The following is a 20,632-nucleotide window of genomic DNA, read 5'->3' as shown; positions in this document are numbered from 1 at the left end:
TGTGTGTGTGTGTGTGTGTGTGTGTGTGTGTGCGTGCGTGTGTGTGTGTGTGTGTGTGTGTGTGTGTGTGTGTGTGTGTGTGTGTGTGTGTGTGTGTGTGTGTGTGTGTGTGTTATTTTTACCCCTCTATTTAAAATCTGCTAGGGGATGCAGAAGTGCAGGAAGTGAGTGTCGTCTCAGTTTCCTCCAGCGAGCTCCATTTCTCCTCCACAACTCGTCTGCTGCACTACTACAGTTGTCAGCCATCCTTTTGTCTCCCATGATGCATCACTCCTTCCTATACATTCATCCCTTCAGCGAGCATTTTTTGCATCTATCTATCCATCTAAGACGTGTCCCTGTTAAATTAGGCAATGTCTTCTTGGGGTTTTTGGTTATAAGCAATTTACCTCACCAAGTTGTTATACTTTATATATAAGTCCTAAAGAGGAAAACAAATATGAATATTAAGTTTGTTTTAATAATAAAAAAACACTTTTATTTGTATTCTACCATATCCATTCAATGATCACTGTTTTAACATATCTTAATAATGTACAAATATTTATTCTATAGAATCAATCAATTTAAATAAAAAGACGCAAAGGTAGAACTAAATGTTTCTGCACTGACAGGTTCGATTATCTTACTCAGGTTGATGGTGGAGTGATTTAACTTCAAACACAAACAGAATAAAGATTTAGTTTGACTTATGTACGTACTTGCTGTGTTTTACTGCAAGATGTCTTTATGATTTGTGGTTACTTCTGCAAAATCCACAGCACAAATAGTGGTTGTTTGTGTTTTTCACTACCCTGGCTTGTCATCATACAAACATAAAGTCCTAAAAGTGATCTTCTGTTTTTGCATTGAACTCCTCTCCTGTTTCTGAAGGACAGCAGTGTCTCCTTAATGCAGACCTCTTGTTGCACCAGCAGGTGAAAATAAAACCCCCAACAAACAGTTTTCATCCGGATCTTTTTGCCCCTTCTCTCCTCACATCCACATTACTCTCCGAAACATTATTCTCCAGCATTTGCCTGTTGACCCGCTGCAAGCCGGCAACCAATAGTGTCTCTGACTCAGAGAAACAAGAAAACGAAAGCACATCAAAGCTGAACAGTGACAGGTGAGGGTAGAGGTGTCTCCCTGGAGAAACACACAACATTCAGAGGTGTTTTTATCTCCCAGGAGAAGTGTTCTGAGGATTCACATTTTCTCCTGTATGTCATTCAGAGGTTATACTGTTAGACCCGTGCACTGTTTGTGTTTAAATGAAGTTTGCTGCTCTCTATGCAGTAAGTAAAGCAGACCATTTTTATAAGAAAAAAAGCCTCGCTCAGTCAGTGGTATTATTTTGTTTATCACAACCATATAATAAAATCACTCCCTGTATGCATACAGGCACAGCAGACTGCTTTATGGAAGTCCGAGGGTGCACACGTAACGGTACCGGAAAATGTAAATCTCCTACATTTGAAAAAAGTAGCAAGAAAATTATTTTGCGTCGAAATGTTTTAGTTTCTCTTTCTTTTAAAGGGTTATATCAACTAAATTACAGTTTCAGTTTAGTTGTATTTGCTTGTTCGATATTTCTCCCAGTTCCTTTGAATATACAAAGTTATCTGAAGATGATTGGATTTATAAAACGTGTTGATTATTCGTAAAGCTCTGAATGGCCTCTGTGTTTGTGCGCTGGTATCATACTTTGAGTTCGGAGAGTGGTCTTCTTTCCTTCCCTAATTGCTTGGTTCCACATCTATTATTGTTCAATTTTCGATCAAACTTAGCACCAGACATCTTCAACGTCCCTGTGGAAACCACTTGTAGATGCAGAAGACTTGCAGTTAAACAATCTGGTGAATGTCCCAGGAACCATATTACTGTTTACCTGAAGCAAGCTCTTGATGCGTCTCAGATCTGAAGCTGAGAGTTAAGAAGATCTGCTTTGTGTGTTACTCTGTCCCACATAATTGGAGTATGCTTGAATAATACTTAAAATGACATAACATAAAAGGTTTAATAGCTTGTCTTATTGACCATTACAGTGTTTGCTTGTATTGCTTTTTATTGATATAGCAATGCATTCTTCTGTTGCTGCTGATTGAGCATTATAGTTCTCCTTCAATGAGTTCTCCGAGTTGTTAAATAAAATAAAAAGATCCTCCAGCTGAGGTTTCTCATGCTGTTTTGTTCTTGAGGGCCCAGCTAAAAGACTAAAGCGAACAGAGTGCTTACAGTCGGGGCCCCGAGGCTCTGGAACAATCTGCCCGAGGAAACAGGTCGGCGTCACTAATCTCCGTTAAGTCCCTTCTTGAAACATCCTTTTATCTGAGAGCCTTTCTGATTTTACTTGATATCATTTCCTTTTCACTCTCGATTATTTCCACTAAAAATCTTCGTTTGTTCCCAATTATTAACATTTTTCACACTATATTGGTTTTATACTATAGGCACCAAATAGTTTTTTCCTCTATAAAATATGATTTAGGACTTTTCAGTTTTACATTTTACTGCCTTTCTGAGGCACTTTGTACCTTGGATTTAAAAAATGTATAACTACATTATATTATATATTTATAATATTATATATTTATTTGATTATTATGATTCCTACTTAATATAGACACTATGTAATCATCGTTATTCAATACTCTTAGAGTTAACAGAGATTCTCACTGTTAGTCATGATTAGGGATGGGTATCGAGAACCAGTACTAAGTCAGTACCGGTACCTGATTGGACGGTATTGGTATACCGTTAAGCCGCTGGACAAACGGTGCTGCTATTGGTCTATGAATTACGCTACTTCCTTAGTTTAAACAATTCTGATTGGTTGGGAACCCTCATCCCGTGTGGCGTATCCGGTTTGAGTACCACTCTGATTGGCCACTGTGAATGCCACTCGTCATCTCTCCTAACAGCGCTCTTATTATTGTGAGACTCCCGGGGGCAGACCATAGGGGCGGACGCAACATCTTGCTAGAAACAGCGTCTCAAGGCTTCTTAACATTTAACAACCTATTAATGATGCATACCCACTTAACGTGAAGAAACTCAGCTACCAGATGATATTAACAATTTTACCATACACAGAACAGAAGTCCAACACCAAGAGTCTAAATCAACACTTAGCAAATAGGGCTAACGGGGCTAACTGCTACTTTAGCACATAACTGGCAAAAGCGATCTTTTCTATGTCATTTTATCGACACAAACAATATATCACATGGAAGCTGAGAATCCACAGATTCCATTGGTCTCATCACTGTCCGACCAAAACTCACTGAACTAGCAGCCAGGAATGAGCAAGAAAACAACTTCACTTTACCTAGCCATGATGATAATTATGTCTTACCTTTGCTGTTTTGTGATCAAAAGTTGTGTTCAAGGGCATAAAAACGGTTAATGAAATGTCTCTGTGTAACTTTAAAATGATTACTGATGATCGATCATTANGCCTTTATCTTTTTGCCATCTTAGCCTTTTGACCAATTTCTTCATATCACAGTTTTGCATGATGTCACTGTAGGACAATGTTTTAAGGATCTCTTGTCGAGCTAGGTTGTCAGTTTGAAATGTCTGGATGAAGATGTAACTGATTTACAATAGTTAAAAAATGCCTCTTACATCCTCTGTTTGGAGGGAAAACCCCAAAAAGCATGACAGGGCAAGCCAGGCCCCTTTAAGTATTTATTTATTTGTGTCTGCTTCTGAGAAGCTAATGTATAAGTTATACAGTTATTTGTGCAAGAAAATTACAATACAATTACTGTTTAATCTTCACATCTTGTATTCATGTCTATAATTTTGAGCACCAAATTATTGAAAAGTATCGATAAGAGTATCGAAAAATACCGGTATCGATAAGCAGTATCGGTATCAGTATCGATAAAATCCTAACGATACCCATCCCTAGTCATGATATACTCTTGCACCAACATTAGTATTACCTGTGTTTAATTATCTCTTTATTTATTTCTGAAGGTGCATATGGCTGCCAATGGCTTTTCAGTTTGGTCCCATGTTGCAGATTCTGAGATTTGTCTATATTATTTTGTGTTTGAAAGAGTTTTTTCTGCTTGAAGAAGATCTGAATGTTCAAATTGCAACAGAAAATAAAAATAAAGAAATCGTGGGGGCGAAGATTAATGTACACATTTCCCCTTTGGAAACTTCCTGAAAAATGAAATGTTGATACATGGAGACGCTTGAGTGATTAAAGAAAGAACGAGCACAAGCACCATTATTAAACATGACTTCCTGTCGCCCTCAGGTACATCCACGCCCTCTACCTGGGAGCCCAGAGCCGCTGGCACAGGAGTGGGCCGCTCCACCACTTCCACTGGCGGCTGATGTTCGAGAGCGCCGACATCACCATGCTGCGGCTCCTGGAAGCCTTCCTGAAGTCCGCCCCGCAGCTCGTCCTGCAGCTCAGCATCATGATCCACGGGAACATCGTGCATCCTCTGCAAGGTGAGCCACACACACTTCCTGTCCCACTGTGAGAGGTGTGACACATCAGTTATCAATATCACTATAAGGAAGTCAGACTGAGCAACAAGGGATGCAAACAAACCAGATTATTTGAACCACTTTACGACAATTAATGTTTTGACTAGAATGTTAATATCGTTGAAAAAATATATAAAAATAAGATTTTAAAATTATAAATATAGGATACGAGTTTTGTAATTAGACAGAATGTGTGTGCGTGTGTGTGTGTGTGTGTGTGTGTGTGTGTGTGTGTGTGTGTGTGTGTGTGTGTGTGTGTGTGTGTGTGTGTGTGTGTGTGTGTGTGTGTGGTGGGCAGATATCAGTAGGATAGTCTATGCTTTATTTATGCATTCCTTGCAAGATACACAAGAAGCTTGGCCTTTGATGGATAAAACAAAACTGTGTTTCTATCACTCACACACACACACACACACACACACACACACACACACACACACACACACACACACACACACACACACACACATTGAATTGTAAAGTGGAAACAGTTGCAGGACACATAAAAAAGCTACACAAACACGTCTCTGACAAAAACCCATTTTACACACTGAGAGATATGCATCATTTGTTAGTTATTCAACACCAAAATGCTACGAGAGGACACCGGGGACAGTGGCTGACAACACTCGGTGTGGCATAATATAATTTATGGAAGCTACATTACATGCTGTAATGTGGCTAAAATTAGCCTAACTTTTTGGCAGCAGCTCTCCCCCGGGGGTACGATGAAGTAATTATTTGTTAACTCTTCCTGAAGATATGATCTCTCTCCATGTGACATTTGAAAATGAGGGTTGATTATGATCTTGCCTCGTTTCCTCTCTTTCTCTCTCCTCCATCTCTGCCTTTATAGTGCTCACAGGAAATATCGATGCACACACACACACAATTTGTGGTCTATGTACGGTAACAATAGTTGGGAGGGTTACTTAAAAAAAGTATTCCATTACAATAACTAATGACCTGGTTAAAGATGTTATCAGTAACCTAATCTGACTATCAAGATATAAAAGTAATGTAACCTGAATCCTTTCTGTTACTTCTGGATTATCTCAAGATCAAATGTGATGCAAATAAATAAAAGAGAAAATAAATATCAACATGTTTTTAACTTGAAGGGGCCCTATTATGCTTATGTTCAGGTTAATATTTGTGTTTTTTATGAAAAGTGCTTAATTTTTCTCTCTTTATTTTTACTGCCTCTTTTTCCCCTCTGTTTGAGAGAGTGCCCAGTCTGCTCTGATTGGTTAGCTGGCCGGCTCTGCAGTGATTGGTCAACCACTAAGCGATGTCCCGCCCCTGAGCCTATCATGTACAATGTTTTGGAGCGCTAATCATATTGATGTCAATATGTTACAGAAGTAAAAGGAGGAGTCCAATAGAGATGTAAGGGAATACAATTGTTGTATCCTGATTACGTAATCCATGTAATCGGTTACTCCCCAAGCCTGATGGTTACTATCTGTTAATAGACATAATGTTTCTACATTTTGGCACGTCCATTAAACAATACAGACTGCCCTACACACATTGCATCCTCTCGGTACGGATTTGGCTGATTGATTTATTCATCATCCAAAAATGAATAAACTATCTGTACTGCCAATTAATGATGTGTCATCTGTTAAGTATAAATCCTTAACATGTGCTGGTTCCAGTTTCTGCAAGTGTTGAAATATGTTGGGCTTTCCAAGCAAAAAGGCTTCATCTGTCTTTTTCTACCCATAATCCTCTTGGTTTTGGGTTATTTTATTCTGTAGCTGCTGTAATATGTTTTCTCAAGCTGCAGTCCTGGAATGATGTCATGTAATGTGTCTAACTTGTACACGTAGGTCGGGTTTATCAATGTTAATATCAGCAGGAGGCGATTATTTGTATGTGTGCTTGCAACATGTAAGACAATTATGTTTTTGTGAAAGTCAAAATTGTTCCTGAATGACGCTGGTACAAAAATATCTTATCTAAATGTCACAATCCTTCAAACACAATTTTAAAATATGCAACCAATTACTCAATGATGAAGTGCAACCTACTGTGAAAAACGTGTTTCCAACACTTTTTATGTTGTATTTCTGCGTTCTTAAAAAATAAAAAATAAATAAATATTTTTCTCAAAAAGCATAAGCTGGAGTTGACAAACACACTTAAATCCCAAGAAAAAATGTGGCCATTAGAAGACACATTTAATGAATAAAGGAAAAGTACATAGCTGCAGACTTACTTTTTTCCCGTTAAAAGACACCATTTTGACCTTAAAACTAGTTAAAGCTGAAACTGGTTTTCAACAGTGTTGGTAAATATCTAACTCAAATATCAGTAAGTTTCAACATGCGAACAATATTTAACTTCTCTTTGGTGTCTTCATTGGGTCATGAAAATTACATTAAAATGCAAAGTCCATGCAGATCTTACCCTGCTCACATTTTAATGCCTTCTTGTGTGATTCATTGCTAATTTGAGACAAAACTGCATGATTAACGACCATGAATGTTTAATGAATTAATCTGCGCTCTGGGCGGCTCGCAGTTACATGTGCGGGCTGACGATCGTCTGACTTCAGTAGAGACTGGTCTGGGTCCTTCTGAATGAGCATGTAAAGCATGTAAGTTGAGTTATTTTCATTTTTGTCATGGTCTTCCCAAGGTTTTTTTTCCCCCAAGGACTCACTTGCATCATCTACCTTACAAATATATTGTACTTGTGTTCCTTTTTTCCTTGTTACTGATTGGCCAACATGTAAAATACCAATATATCTGCAAAACGTTGGATATAATTCTGCCTAACAATGTCACTGATTAGAGTTGACAGCCCAACAATTATGGTATCATGTATTTCTTTTTGGTTTTCATGTCAATGTCTTTCTTTCTTTCATTTCCCCCTTCATCACAAAAATGTATTTCTATTTGTGTCCCTCCCCTCCTCATACTGTTTTCCTCTGTCTCTCTCTTCCTGTGTGTCTGCAGGTCTCTCGGCTTCGGCCTCCCTGGTCTCTCTGGCCTGGATGATCGCCTCGTACCAGAAGGTTCTCCGAGACTCCCGCGACGACAAGCTGTCGATGTCTTACAAGGCCGTGATCACCCAGATGCTGTGGCACTTCTTCACCATCGGGGCGAGGACTGTGGCCTTTGCCCTCTTCGCCTCCGTCTTCCAGCTCTACTTTGGCATATTCATCGTCAGCCACTGGTGCGCCCTAAGTGACCTCATGCAAAGAGTCTGGGTCCACAATGACAAGCTTAGAATGAACACTTTATATCACATTTTTAACAGATATCAGAGGTTTCTTTTATCCTTTGAGTTAATGAGTTAATGTTTTTCTGCGAACATTGACTGAATTTAAATTAAACAAATATCTGCCATCTTGTATCTCAACAGCAGGTTTACCAGCAGAAGTAGGAGATTATTTATTTATGCAGACTTTTTCCAAATTAGGGGCCTTAAGAGCAATGGAATTTATGAAATACTGAACAATTATTTGATGTTGAAACACAACAACAACAACAAGAACAAAAATAAATGCCAAAATAACAATGTTTGGAGGAAGACTTTATCTACTTTGAGATGAGGAATGGCCTGGCTTTGTGAAACTAGTGTAACCTCAAAGTCATTAAAAGTATTTTAAGTAAACACATTATTCTTGTCATTATAAAAATCACAGGAGCTGACTACAGTTTTGTCTTTCAGGTGTGTCATGACCTTCTGGATCATCCAAGGTGAGACCGACTTCTGCATGTCCAAGTGGGAGGAGATCATCTACAACATGGTGGTGGGCATCATCTACATCTTCTGCTGGTTTAATGTCAAAGAGGGCCAGAGTCGCTTTCGTATGACCGTCTACTACTCTGTGACGCTGGCAGAAAACGTGGCGCTGACCGCCGCCTGGTACACGTACCGCGGCCAGCAAACCTCCGACTCCTCCGCCCTGGTGGTGGTGTGCCTGGTGGCCTGCAGCTTCGCCCTGGGAACCTTCTTCATGTTGGTGTACTACTGCTGGCTGCACCCTGATGGGCCAGTGCTGGGCTCGCAGTGGGGAGGGTGTGTGGACGAGGGTGTGGTGGGTGCGGGAAGCGTAGCGGGAGTGATTGATTCTTGCATCACCCCATCCCAAGGGTCGCAAACCGACATGGTTATTACCAGCCCTCCGAGGACCCTCCCCAGGACTAAAGACACGGGGGAGCCGGTTCCAGGGGAGAGAGACAAGGACCGAGACAGGGACAGTTGCCTTCCTGTCTTCCAGGTACGTCCCTCCCCTTCATCCTCTCCTGCGCTCCTTCACAGGACCTCCTCATCATCCCGCGCCCAGGAAGGCCCTGTGATCCGGATTGACCTACCGAGGAAGCGATACCCAGCCTGGGATGCACACTTTATTGATCGGCGCCTCCGCAAGACCATTCTGATATTGGAGACCACGTCAGCCGTCAGCCCCAGGATACAGTACAGGTGTAGCATGATGGGCAGCAAAGAGGTGTTAGAATATGAGACCACTGTCTAAGCCAGCAGGGGCTTTAAACTTAAAAGTGAAGTCTGGGACCAAGGCTCAGCCGAGAGATCAGTTCTCATCCCAGGACAACCTATGCCAGGAGCAGCATGTTAAAGGAGACACAGAGTGTCAGGCAACTCTTCATTAAAAAAAGAGGTTGTCAAAACTTGATTGTAAAATGTGAGGTGCAATCTGGGACCAAAGCTCTCCCCCTTAGGGCGCAGTCCAGGAGTACGTAGCATGAATGAGTCGTAGGAAGTAAATGGAGAAACACTGAACTGGGATAATCTTTGGTGAGAAATGTAATCTCTCATCCTGGGACCAAGGAATGTTAGATTTAGTTTCATCCTGCATGGTCAGAAGAAGGAGTAAAAGGACTTGAGAGCGATGAAGTTGTGGAGTTTGATATATCTGAGAAACAGTTTGCTGCATGAACATGAGCCGTGGGCCACAGAGAGCCTACAGAGACTTACCAGGGAACTTTTAGAGGCTTTGCACGGGACATGCAATCATTTGGTTTGATGGCAACTCAGATAATGACCTACATTTGGGGCTCACTACCCAATATAATATATAGCCAAAACATATTGCTTTAGATGTCTTGTTTCAACCACATTTAGCCCAGTTTTAACCAAGGCCTCTAGATTTCTTTGTACCTCCAAATCTCTAATTCAATGTCAATTGAGTCTATAGATTTTGTATCGATTATTGTTTGTTATTTAGCAAGGAGAGAGGGATAACATTTTACATTTGTGTACCGTCCTGTTTCAAACGGTTGCATGTCCCTCGCAAACTTCGGTAACAAACCTTCAAGCATTCTGTTGGTGGTGTCTAAAGAGAAATGTACTCTCATACATTTAACTTTAGTCTCATGACACCAAGAGAACCCATTAAATATAGGCTCACAAGTCCATATGGTTTCTGAAAAAGCCTGAGATTCAAGTGATAATGGTCACCCATCCATATGTGATTGAAAAAAAAAGCCATCGCAAAAGTCCTACTGTTTACATCCCAGCTGCTCTGTCCCCACAACCTGAGAAAGGACTTGTTTGGGAAAATAAATCTGGACTGGATGTAAAGTGGATGACTTCTGCAATGGCTCCCATCATATGGCATGCTGTAACTCACCACAAACAGGCCTGTGATGTATAGTAGAATAAATACAGATGTCAGATATAAGCTATTATAATAAGCTGTAGTTAGGTGATGAATGACGTTTGGATGAAGAAGCTTCATTTACTCGTAAGAGTCTAAATGTCGTCCATTTTTCTTGGAAAACATTTAATGTAAAGGTATGAAGGGAATCATGAACAACCTCATTATGCTATGAAAACATTTTCCAGTGTTTTGTTTTTGGACAGAACAGAAGCTGATGAAATTAGCTTATAACCATGTCATCAAACCTTGAGGACTCGAAAAGGTTTGTTAAAACGTGGATGCATCCTACAGTAACAACACTAGGATTCATCTAGTAAGCAGTTAACACAAGAAAATTGATAACAACAGCTCAAAGAACCAGGATTGCTTTTTAAAGGCTAGCAAGTTGGCAAAAGCTGCTATATGTTGTTACAGATAGAAAGTTGACGATGGTTTGCACTTCTTGAGAGGTGACATTGTTTACAAAACGAAAACCATATACAGGCCTTTGACTTCACGTCGATATTGGCAGATTCAGGTTTGAGTGACATAATCTGTCAACTGACTGAAAAATGATATGAGAAACCATCTTTGCTCCTTTTAAACTGTGATTGAAAGGGTTACGGCCCGTCCACACTATAGCTTCAAAAAAAGCTTGCCGGCGGGCGTGTCTGAAGCTTAACCAACAACCAATCACATGAACCTCCCGCCCCTGACACACAAGCAGCGGTTTGATTGGCTAGGGCTTGTACTGGCATATGATTTGATTGGCTGACGCTTCCACCGAAAGCTTCAGAAGCTTCAAAAGTTGAACATTGCTCAACTTTTGCAGCCTGAAACGCCAGGAAAGCTCCGCTCTGCTACCCACAATTCAGTTCGGCGAAAAGCGAGGCAACGTGACGTCACCCCATTCAAAGTGAATGGGCAGACGCGTTGGAAACCGTTTTTGAAGCTGTCGAAGCTGTAGTGTGGACGGGCCGTTAGGGTTGTGATACCCTGAAGAGAGGAGCCACAACTTGAACTAATTCAGTGGAGCTTATCTGCAACTAACTTCAGCGGTTGAAGTTTAAAAGTGTGAATGTGTTTGGAAGCAGCTACATAGAGGTGCTGAGAAAGTCAAGCATGGTCAGCACCAGTAGTGAAGGAAAACACTAGCCTCAATGCTGATGTGTCCTCTCTCATACTACACATCAGATTTCTCATTGGCAGTCTCTCTTTGAAGTTATTCTAAAATACATTATTTTCTTTAAAAGCCTTTAGCGTTAGTCTGTGCATTTAAGGTGACTTGTGATTTGTTATGGTGTGGGAGTTCTTTAAGTCCATCCCAGAAACATTTAAACCAATGTTGTGATTGTTTTAGATAAAGGCAGCAGAAGGTGTTAGCATTTTTAGCAATGCACTCAAAAGCATTTCTCCCAAGAACATTACATTCCCCATGTGATCCTGGTTTTATCTCAAAAAAGCATGTTCATCTAAACACGTTTGAAGATGCATTGGACAGTGTATGATTTCGGTTCATGAAATTATTTGTTTATTAAACTTAGTTGCTGAATTACCAAGATTCTTACATCACATACCATCAAGCATTTAGAAGATGCCAATGTTCAGGGGGTTACCACTTCAGGGTTGACTGACACGAGCACAAATCCCAAAAATATTAAAGCACAGTCATAACAATCTGCTATCAAGAACAATGACTAAAAATGGCATTACAACTTACATTTTGACACTTCCCTCACCCTTTTCAAACTTGGTGCAGGCTTACCATCAACATTTTAAGTGTAAAAACTGAGAAAATCAGCTCAACAACAAGCACGTATAAATCTGTTCGCCAACTCTGACCTGACGGCGAATAACAAGAACATGATTTGGGCAACGTAGTTTACTTTTTTGGGTCATAAAGTTCTCAAAACTCAAACAGTGCAGTATCCAGTGCGGGTGTAATTATCCCTTTAATGCTGATGATGCGTATGTATATTTTGATGTGTCAAAGACTCCCAAGCAAAGCGTTTTCAAACGTATGTATACTTGAGGTTAATGAGAAGAGCAAATCACTAAGCAGTGTTTCCACTACATGGTATGGCTCTGCTTGTATCCACTCACTTATTTTTGGTTTGCCATAAGGAAAATTGAAGACAATACTTGGTAGCAGCTCAGCCGGGGTTTCATGCATACGGCAATACTAAAAGTTGACGTTACATAATTGAAGACCACTGATTGGTTTAAAAGAAACAGCACTAGCGTGTCGCAACAAAGTACCGTCATAGCAATCCTCTTTTTCTCACTCAATCGAAATTCAACGAGAACTCCCGTGTGTCACTACGGACAACAGCTGATCTACAAAACTAAAAACAAAACGCCTGGTTCCAAAAGTGAGTCAAGTTGAGTCGAATGAAGACATACCATGCATTGGAAACGGCGTTTGAGAGCAGTTTATATACTTGCTTTTTAACAAGCGGCTGTGATGCAAGCAGGGTTGAGGTCGGACATGATAATTATTCATATACTTACCTACATGATTTGAAATCTACCTAGGGAATTAAAACATGTATATGCTCGGTGTGAATCATCCCCAGCTCACAGAACATCTTCCTTGAAAGGGTTTTTTTGATGTTCAACGTCATTACAATGATTACAATATTCTTTTAGATTGTCTTCAAAACCTGCTGCCCTGCCTGCACTGTTCATGTTTCCAATTGTATCTTGCATTGATGCTTTAAAGGATCACTGGGTATACAGTGTGACCATTATGCAAACTTGTGCATTGTTAGAAGCAAGTGTATAAACGCTCTGTCCCTCAACACGTTTGTGGATGTTATTCCCAATGAAGGCAAGGACAAAAGGTCTATCTAAGCTCTCCTCACACAGATGTGGCTCTCCTTTGCAGGGAAACTGTTGTGTCATTTTGACTCTGCTTGGTGGTAACGGGAATATCAGAAATCAGGATAACAAATAAATAATGAATATTGGTAATAACTTGGTAATTATAGTTGTATTATCCTGACAGTGTTGTGTCCTACCTGAACTTGTGGATGTTGGTACAGTGGTGACAGTCACTGCAATGTTAATGGTGCTGAAAACAACGCCTCTATGTCGACACTGATTATGTCATGTCAAACATGATAATGTACAGATAATGCATATGTGAACTAACCAGTCTGAGGCCAAGGGCGAAGCTTCTCTTTCTCTGATTGGATAATAAATCAGTCCTTTGTCGTTGAGGTAAAATAACCGTTAAAAGTGGTGCGCTGGTTATACTGTATATCAACTTGAACAAAAACATGTTAAAAAGTAAGTGAGTTCAAAACTCAAATCATCTTTTATTAATTGATGCAAGTATTTATGTTTATTTATTTTTGTATTTGTTTTATATCTATTTATCTATTGTTTACTCACTCGGTGGCCATGTCTTTGGTATGACTCTTATATTAAGATGTAAAAACTGAAAATAGATTTTTTTTTAACTCATCCTATATATCTGTATATACCAGAGTGGCGCTATACTAGGATGTGTATGTATGAGTACGTGTGCTTTGGTTTGTATGTATGTATTGTATGTACAGTATGAGGATGTGCTCTAAGTTCTTTTGATAATGCTGCTTAAACATCCTCTGAGTGATCGAGCAGAAAAATAAACCAGTGGTGAAAATATCTATGACGCTGTTATAAAAAAACAAAAAAACTCAGCAAGCTGTGCTGATAACTGTAGATGGGAACAAAACTGTAGTAAACATGGCTGAACAGCCGTCGAAATACACCGCTGTGTCTGCGTTTTCTGTCACGGCCAGAGATGGGACAGTAACTAATTACTCAATAAATTGAACTTGTACGTTTATTACATTGTTACCTATTTGGCTTTTGATAATGTAACATTTGAATCCAATGAAAGGAGTATTGTGTGAGGATTTGCAATTGGGTAAACAATTGGCACATTTCGTGACTTGCAAAATTAACTAAATGTGTTGTAAATGTGTTGTTTTTGTTATTATGTTGATAAAAGAAATATGCTTTGGGCAGCATTTCGTTCCTTCAAAGTGTATATGCTGTGGAAAAGTGAATAACTGTAATTTCTGGAAAACAGATTTGGTGCCATAACAAATCAAGATGCCAATGCAGACTATCAATGTAAAAAAGATGTTGTTTTTATACTTCCAGGAACAAAATAGTTACATTTTAAACATAAAAAATATCATTATTTTACCATTGAATACATGATGTTAATGAACAGGCAATATAAATCAAGCTATTGCATGTCCAGGCATCCTTTTTAGAAAAGGTGTTACCACTTCAGTGATTACTTGTTTCGATTGTTAGGCCTAAAGCATGATATTTAGGGGTTGGCTTGACAGGCGTCTCAGCCAATCACTTTCAGTTACCTGTCTGTGAGCAAAAACTTGACAGAACAATTTGTACGAATCGTCAGTTTATTGGTGCTCGATTGACATTGTTACACTCATAAAACAATGCGCTATAGCTGCCAAACTTAGATTGATCTCAAATTCAGAATTGTTTTTGTTACTTAATTTTAATCCAACAGGTTCTAGAAACCCCCCTCACTCTTTGTCCAACATTATATCTCCACTGGGACAGGATCATTTCTGTTTCTTACCTACCATGGTTTTCTGTATGTTTGGAGGCGGAGCTGAAGCTGGAGCTCCACCAACCTTCTCCTCTGAATGTCCCGCCTCCTTTCTCTTCTTTCTTGTCAGCCCTCCTCTCTCTTTCCTCACGAGGCGACAACACAAGATCTCTCCCTCAAACCAACATCCTTTGATCTCTCTTTCTAGCATCATCCACCCTGAGGGTTTGGTATTTATTTGGCCGGCGTCTCTGGAGATCCAGCAACCAAACAACAATCCATCCTTCTATGTTTCTTCTCCTCTATGTGTTTTTGTTGTTGTGTTGTTTTCTGTCATTTCACTGTTTTCAGTCTGTTTTCTTCTCTTTTTGTCATTGACTAGCTGACAGAAGGGGATCAGAGCTGAGTGTCCCTCACACTCTAATCCATCCTTATTTTTCCTCTCACTACCTCCTTAAACTACCATCAGCCCTTCCGTTCTTCAGTCCTCCTTACTTCTTGTATCACATATTTTCTATTTCTTTATGTCTCCGTCCACAACCATTATGGTATTCCTGTTTTTCTCTCGACCTTTGATTCATTTCATTGTCATCCTTTTTGATTTATCTGTCTCATCCCTCCTTCCTTTTTTAGTCATTTCCTAATGCCTTCCTTTGATTTCCATCCAATTATACATTTAGTTTTGTTTTATTGCATTAATCTAGTCTGTCTGCTATTGCTGTTGCATTCCACCTTCATAATTTCCTCCCTTGCTCCTTATTTTCCATCCTTCACTTCTTTCAAGTCTTCATCCCCTTTTTACCGGACTTCCTCTTCTTCCTTTCCTTCCTTCCTCACCTGTGTCCTTCTTCCTCCCCCTTATTTGATCTTTCTCTCCCCGTCTAGCCCCTTTTACTTCCAACTTGTATTCCTCCTTTTTTTCCTCTCCATTTTTCCCTCACTTTCTCCTCCTCGCTGCTTCCACCTGCCATCTCTTCCATGTTTATTTCCCTCTCCTCTAGTGTCAGACCTCATTTATGATTTTGAACTTGCGGTCTCTTAAGGATGTTGCTTCCCTAATAACACTGATGTGCCAAACACACACACACACACACACACACACACACACACACACACACACACACACACACACACACACACACACACACACACACACACACACACACACACACACACACACACACACACACACACACACACACACAAGTACAAGCATAAATTCACTAGTATTCCAATACACACACTTGCAAAAACACACAGAGTTCACGCAGCGCCAACACTTTTTAAGGTCTGATGTTCTTTGAAGTTAACACAAGCCTGATTGATGTGTGTGCACAAAGGTGTGTGTCAAAGAGTGCGAGAACATCAAGTGCAGGTGAGTACTGTACATGTATACTGATGTGTATGTGCATTTTTTTGGTATGACTATGAAATGTGTGTGTAAGCCAAACTAGAAAGAAGAAACAAATATACTACTGTAGAAATATACTTACTGGTTTATTTTAATAACAATAGATGCTAAAACGCTTGCCAGCTGGGACATCATGGGATAGGACCTGATCACGCTGAGATGTGTTGCTAAAATATCTTGAAGAAGTGCATAAAAGTGAAACAAAATTGAAGGAGAAGATTGTATCGTATTGCATACTTTGGGATAAACTCCAGTTAGTAGTTTGCCCCTGACGTTGACAGTTTGTTTCCGAGCAACACTGGCTCTTAGATGTCAGTTAACTGTTGCCATGGGAAACACTGCTAATGCTATAGGCTTTGACAGCATGTTCCCTAATATGTATAAAATGATATGCACAATACCAAGCCTGTCCTTTTGGCTGAATTGGTCTGATTGTTGAATCATTTATATGTGTTATATCATTAAAATCATGTTTTATTGTAGTTTATCTGTTACTTAAGAGTTGGTGAAGATCCAAGAGAAGAGCAGAACTTTCTTGATAGAGAGAGAGAGAGGAAAAGAAAAAAAAAACGTTCAAAAGATAAATGCCCCACCGTTGCCAAGGTAACTGGACGATCGTTAAGCCGTTAAGTGCTCCAACCACGGTTACCCTGACAATAGGTGTGTGTGTGTGTGTGTGTGTGTGTGTGTGTGTGTGTGTGTGTGTGTGTGTGTGTGTGTGTGTGTGTGTGTGTGTGTGTGTGTGTTCTCAAAAGAACAATCAGTGTAGAAACAGAAAGAACAAGAATGAAGCAGACGAGACGGGGGCTTAAATAACATGAACGGAGAGAGACGGAGACTCAGAAGAAACAATGGAAAAACAAACTGAGAGACAGACCCAAAGAAATCAAAAGGCAAATTGAAACAAAAGAAATACATTCAGGAAGAGAGTGAGCACTTACAGGACTCATCTTACCCAGAGGGGAGACTAACCGTGATGGACTATGAACCTAAGAAATCCAAGAAGGTACTTTCTTCTGTTCTGTCTCAGCATTTTCCACTTTTCCGTCATTTGGAAGTGGGTGACTTGTTCTTAAACTTTCTCCAGAGGAAGTCTAGTCCTATGTCATCATCCAACTGCATATTGGGACTGTATTATTTTGAAGCAGTAGATGTTTAGATGTTGTCTTTTTAACTTAGGATAAACCAATCAAGCTAGAGTAGATGCACACAGTGGATTATTTAACAGTTTCACTTTGTGTGTCACTAACCTATCAAAAAATAAAATGAGTTTACGGTATTTGAACAGTGGCGACATTTAAAACATGTTGTGGCAAAATCTGTTAATTTAAATGCATCCTGTTGGAATGTGTGTTCACTTGTGAGGTTGTTTTAAATCTGTGTAAATCTTTTGCGTTGCTTTTTGGTAAACTATGAGATTCAAATGAGTACTCTTGACCAATAGTAAACTCTTCTTGGCTATGGTGACCTTTGAAGGAACCAGAGCTAATGCAAACATAATGATTTGTTCAAAGTACAAATTATTTTCTTAAAAATGATTTCCCAAGCCATGTTTTCTTACCTGACCTCACATGGTTTCTGCATGATGACGTACACATGCAGCATACTGCACATGCTGTACTACAGTATTACCGATGATAACCATAAATGTGGTCAGCTTGCTTCAAGTTTTGAGAAGCAGACACATAACATCGAAAAGAAAAACCTTTATTTAATAGGGAGAACAATTGTAAGTTATAAAAAGAAGAAGAGAAAGCAAACACGGCAGTATTAACTAGCTCTACAGCAACTTCTTTGACATGCACAGGTTGTTACAATAATTCATCACAAAATCCAATTAAATACCTCTTTCTGTTTCAAAAACCTCACAGGAACGAGAGGAAGAACAAAACTCATTAAAAATATTCTCTGTCCTACATTTTCAGCTGAGTCCAGAGATGTTCATCAGAAAGCAGCCTCGTTTTGAGAAATCTGCCCTTGTTCTTCAAAAAGAAAGACACATTTTAAATTCCATAACAAACTAATTTCCTCTCTTTATTCAGTGTGTGTATGTGTGATAATGTCCATTCGCCTCATTCCCTCCAGCCACAGTTAATTAATGTGTGATTGCGTGTGTCAGTCAGCGGGTGTCTAACAGTGTGTGCTGTGTTGACAGTGCATCTCAGCAGGGAGCTGTCAGAGATCACTGCTCACCTGTCAATCACTCTACGAACAGCCGAGGGGACGTGCTGCAGTAACACATACACAAACACACACACACTGAGTCATGTGTGCCATACAAATCAAACATTTTGAATGATGTTCTGATTTAAATTCAACCCAAAACACCCTTTCCGAGACTGCTGGAAAGTTAAAGCCAGAATACTAAAGTGTGTAAAAAGTATATTCATAATTTAGTAACTTTAGGAGACTTACAATTAGTGAAACTTAACATTTAAAGGAGCCTATTATGCTACATTTTAGTTAGATATTTTGGTACCACTTTACAATAAGACTACCCTTATTAAGGATTCATAAAGGGTTTATAATTAGGTTATGAATTAGGTTGTAAACACTTTATTAATCATTAAGAACCATTTATAAACCAGTTCTAACATAGTTTTCATAAATCAACACAGGCTCACTATTTGGCAAGATGACTAAGCCTTATATTAGCTACCTAGCTGACGTCTTCTTCATCAGCCAGCATCCTTGGCATCTGTTGTTCACTGAGTTGATTCTCCCCATCCATCTTGATGTTTCTTGGCATCTCTTTATGGCCATTTATTTCTGAGTTACTAACATTTGTAACTGCCAAAAGGGAGCCTTATTGTAAAGTGTAAAACACATTCCCATTTATTAATGAGTTACTACCATTTCTAATAAGGCAGTACAGATAAATGTGGGCTCACTATTTGGCAAGCAACCGGTCACAGTTGCCCTGTTTATCTCATGTCTTATAAAAGTGTATTAATGATTTATAAAGTGTTCACAACCTAATTAATAAATGAATTACAAACTATTTGTAAAGCCTTTAGAAGGGTAGTCTTATTGTAAAGTGGTACCGATATTTTTATTCTGGGTTTCTGGTAGAACACACACTACACAGATAATTGTAAGAAAATTATGATAGGAGTTGTTATGTAAAAGTACATTTCCACACACACATTTCACCTCTACATTGATTTAGTTTATTTCGCCAGATGTTTTATATGTGTTGAGTAAGGGCATGTTACTGAAATGTCACTTCCATGAACTTCTTTGATATTGAACCTCTGGGGTAATTCATTCCCTGCACCACAAAGGAGACAAAGCAAGTGTGCGTGGTTGCCTTTTACTTACTGTGAAATATATGACTTTGAACCAAAGTATTGGATCCACCAAATCATCTGTATATCTTATCTAAATATCGTATTATCCTATCTTCCACTTTGTCCCCATGTCTATCTCTTCTTCTCTGTCTCCTCAGAGCTTTGTCTCTCCTATTAAGCGGCTTGTCTGGTCAAAATCTGGTCGCAGGCAGCTGGATCGAGGCAGCATTTACCGGCGCCCGCTGCACACCGTCCCTCTTTACCCCCCCGATTACCTCATCCACCCTGAGAGGCTGATCTTCGACTACATCGAGAAGGAGGTCAAGGTAGAACCTGAGATACGCAACGATAAATCAGAACATACTTAAGTCATTATTGACCTTCTGATAATTGCTTGACCTTTGTCCTCTCAATTCAGTTCCTCGGTCACCTGACCTGGGTGTCGGTTTCACTGAACCCCTCGAGTCGAGACGAGCTGCTGCAACTCCTCGACACAGCCAGGGTCAGTAATCAATTACTTATCTGTAAATAATCACTGCTGAGGTAAGGGATCAATAATTAAACACCTCTGAGTGATGGACAGCATCTATAACTTAAAACAGCCGGGGTTAGCAATCAATAAATTATCAATAACTAACCACTGATCTATAACTAATTAAATCAATGGATATTAACTAATATAAACCAAGTAACTTATCCCCTTTATTTAACCTTAATCACTGACGTTAATCATGACAAGCCAATTTAAAATCACTGTTTAATCACTGTTGTATTAGTGCACCTATTTATAGACCTACCTTCATTTTTGGTGTAAGTAATCAATAATATATGGCCTATATGCTATCTGATATTAATCATTAATCAGTTTATAAATAGTCACAGGTACAATTCTTTTTTATTAATTCTGGAATATATTGTGTATTCATCACCAACATCACCACTAAAGTGAGGGATCATTCATGTATTATAAGCTTAGCTCTCCCAGGCTTAATGATCAATAAGCAGTGATTGACAACAGCCACGGTTAGTGAAACAGTAATTTAATTCAATTCAAGGTTTTATTTTCATGTGCACATTAGCTACAGTGTAGATATGGAAATGAAAAACGTATGTCACTGCTCCTCCAACAGTGCAAAATGAGGATATAAAACAAATAAAACAGAGTGAGAGAATATTTCAGCACTCATCAAAACTCAAGTGAGACCATGTCGAAGTGTGATTTAACAAAGTCTTACTCTTTA

General features: G+C 39.4%; 2 protein-coding genes across 2 annotated transcripts in view; both read left to right on the top strand.

Moving 5' to 3' along the window:
* The window catches only part of xkr7b (XK, Kell blood group complex subunit-related family, member 7b), an 18,286-nt gene extending 7,502 nt beyond the window's left edge, over positions 1-10,784 (top strand). The window contains exons 2-4 of the mRNA XM_010770368.1: positions 4,256-4,455; positions 7,461-7,680; positions 8,179-10,784. Of these exons, the coding sequence (XP_010768670.1) occupies positions 4,335-4,455; positions 7,461-7,680; positions 8,179-8,986 (1,149 nt within the window). The 5' untranslated portion in view covers positions 4,256-4,334 and the 3' untranslated portion in view covers positions 8,987-10,784. The remainder of the gene's footprint in view (positions 1-4,255; positions 4,456-7,460; positions 7,681-8,178) is intronic.
* A 6,100-nt stretch (positions 10,785-16,884) lies between these two features.
* On the top strand, positions 16,885-19,893 carry LOC104944791 (cerebral cavernous malformations 2 protein-like; the record flags this gene model as incomplete). Its single annotated transcript, XM_010770367.1, has 3 exons — positions 16,885-17,107; positions 19,550-19,717; positions 19,810-19,893. Coding segments are annotated over exons 1-3 (282 nt in total), but the record flags the coding sequence as incomplete, so codon positions are not given.
* Positions 19,894-20,632: the final 739 nt, after the last annotated feature.

The sequence above is a fragment of the Notothenia coriiceps genome, unplaced genomic scaffold (assembly GCF_000735185.1).
Source record: "Notothenia coriiceps isolate Sejong01 unplaced genomic scaffold, NC01 NC01_scaffold00008836, whole genome shotgun sequence".
Taxonomy (NCBI): Eukaryota; Metazoa; Chordata; class Actinopteri; order Perciformes; family Nototheniidae; genus Notothenia; species Notothenia coriiceps.
The sequence above is the reverse complement of the archived record's forward strand: the minus strand, read 5'-3'. Positions and strand labels throughout refer to the sequence as shown.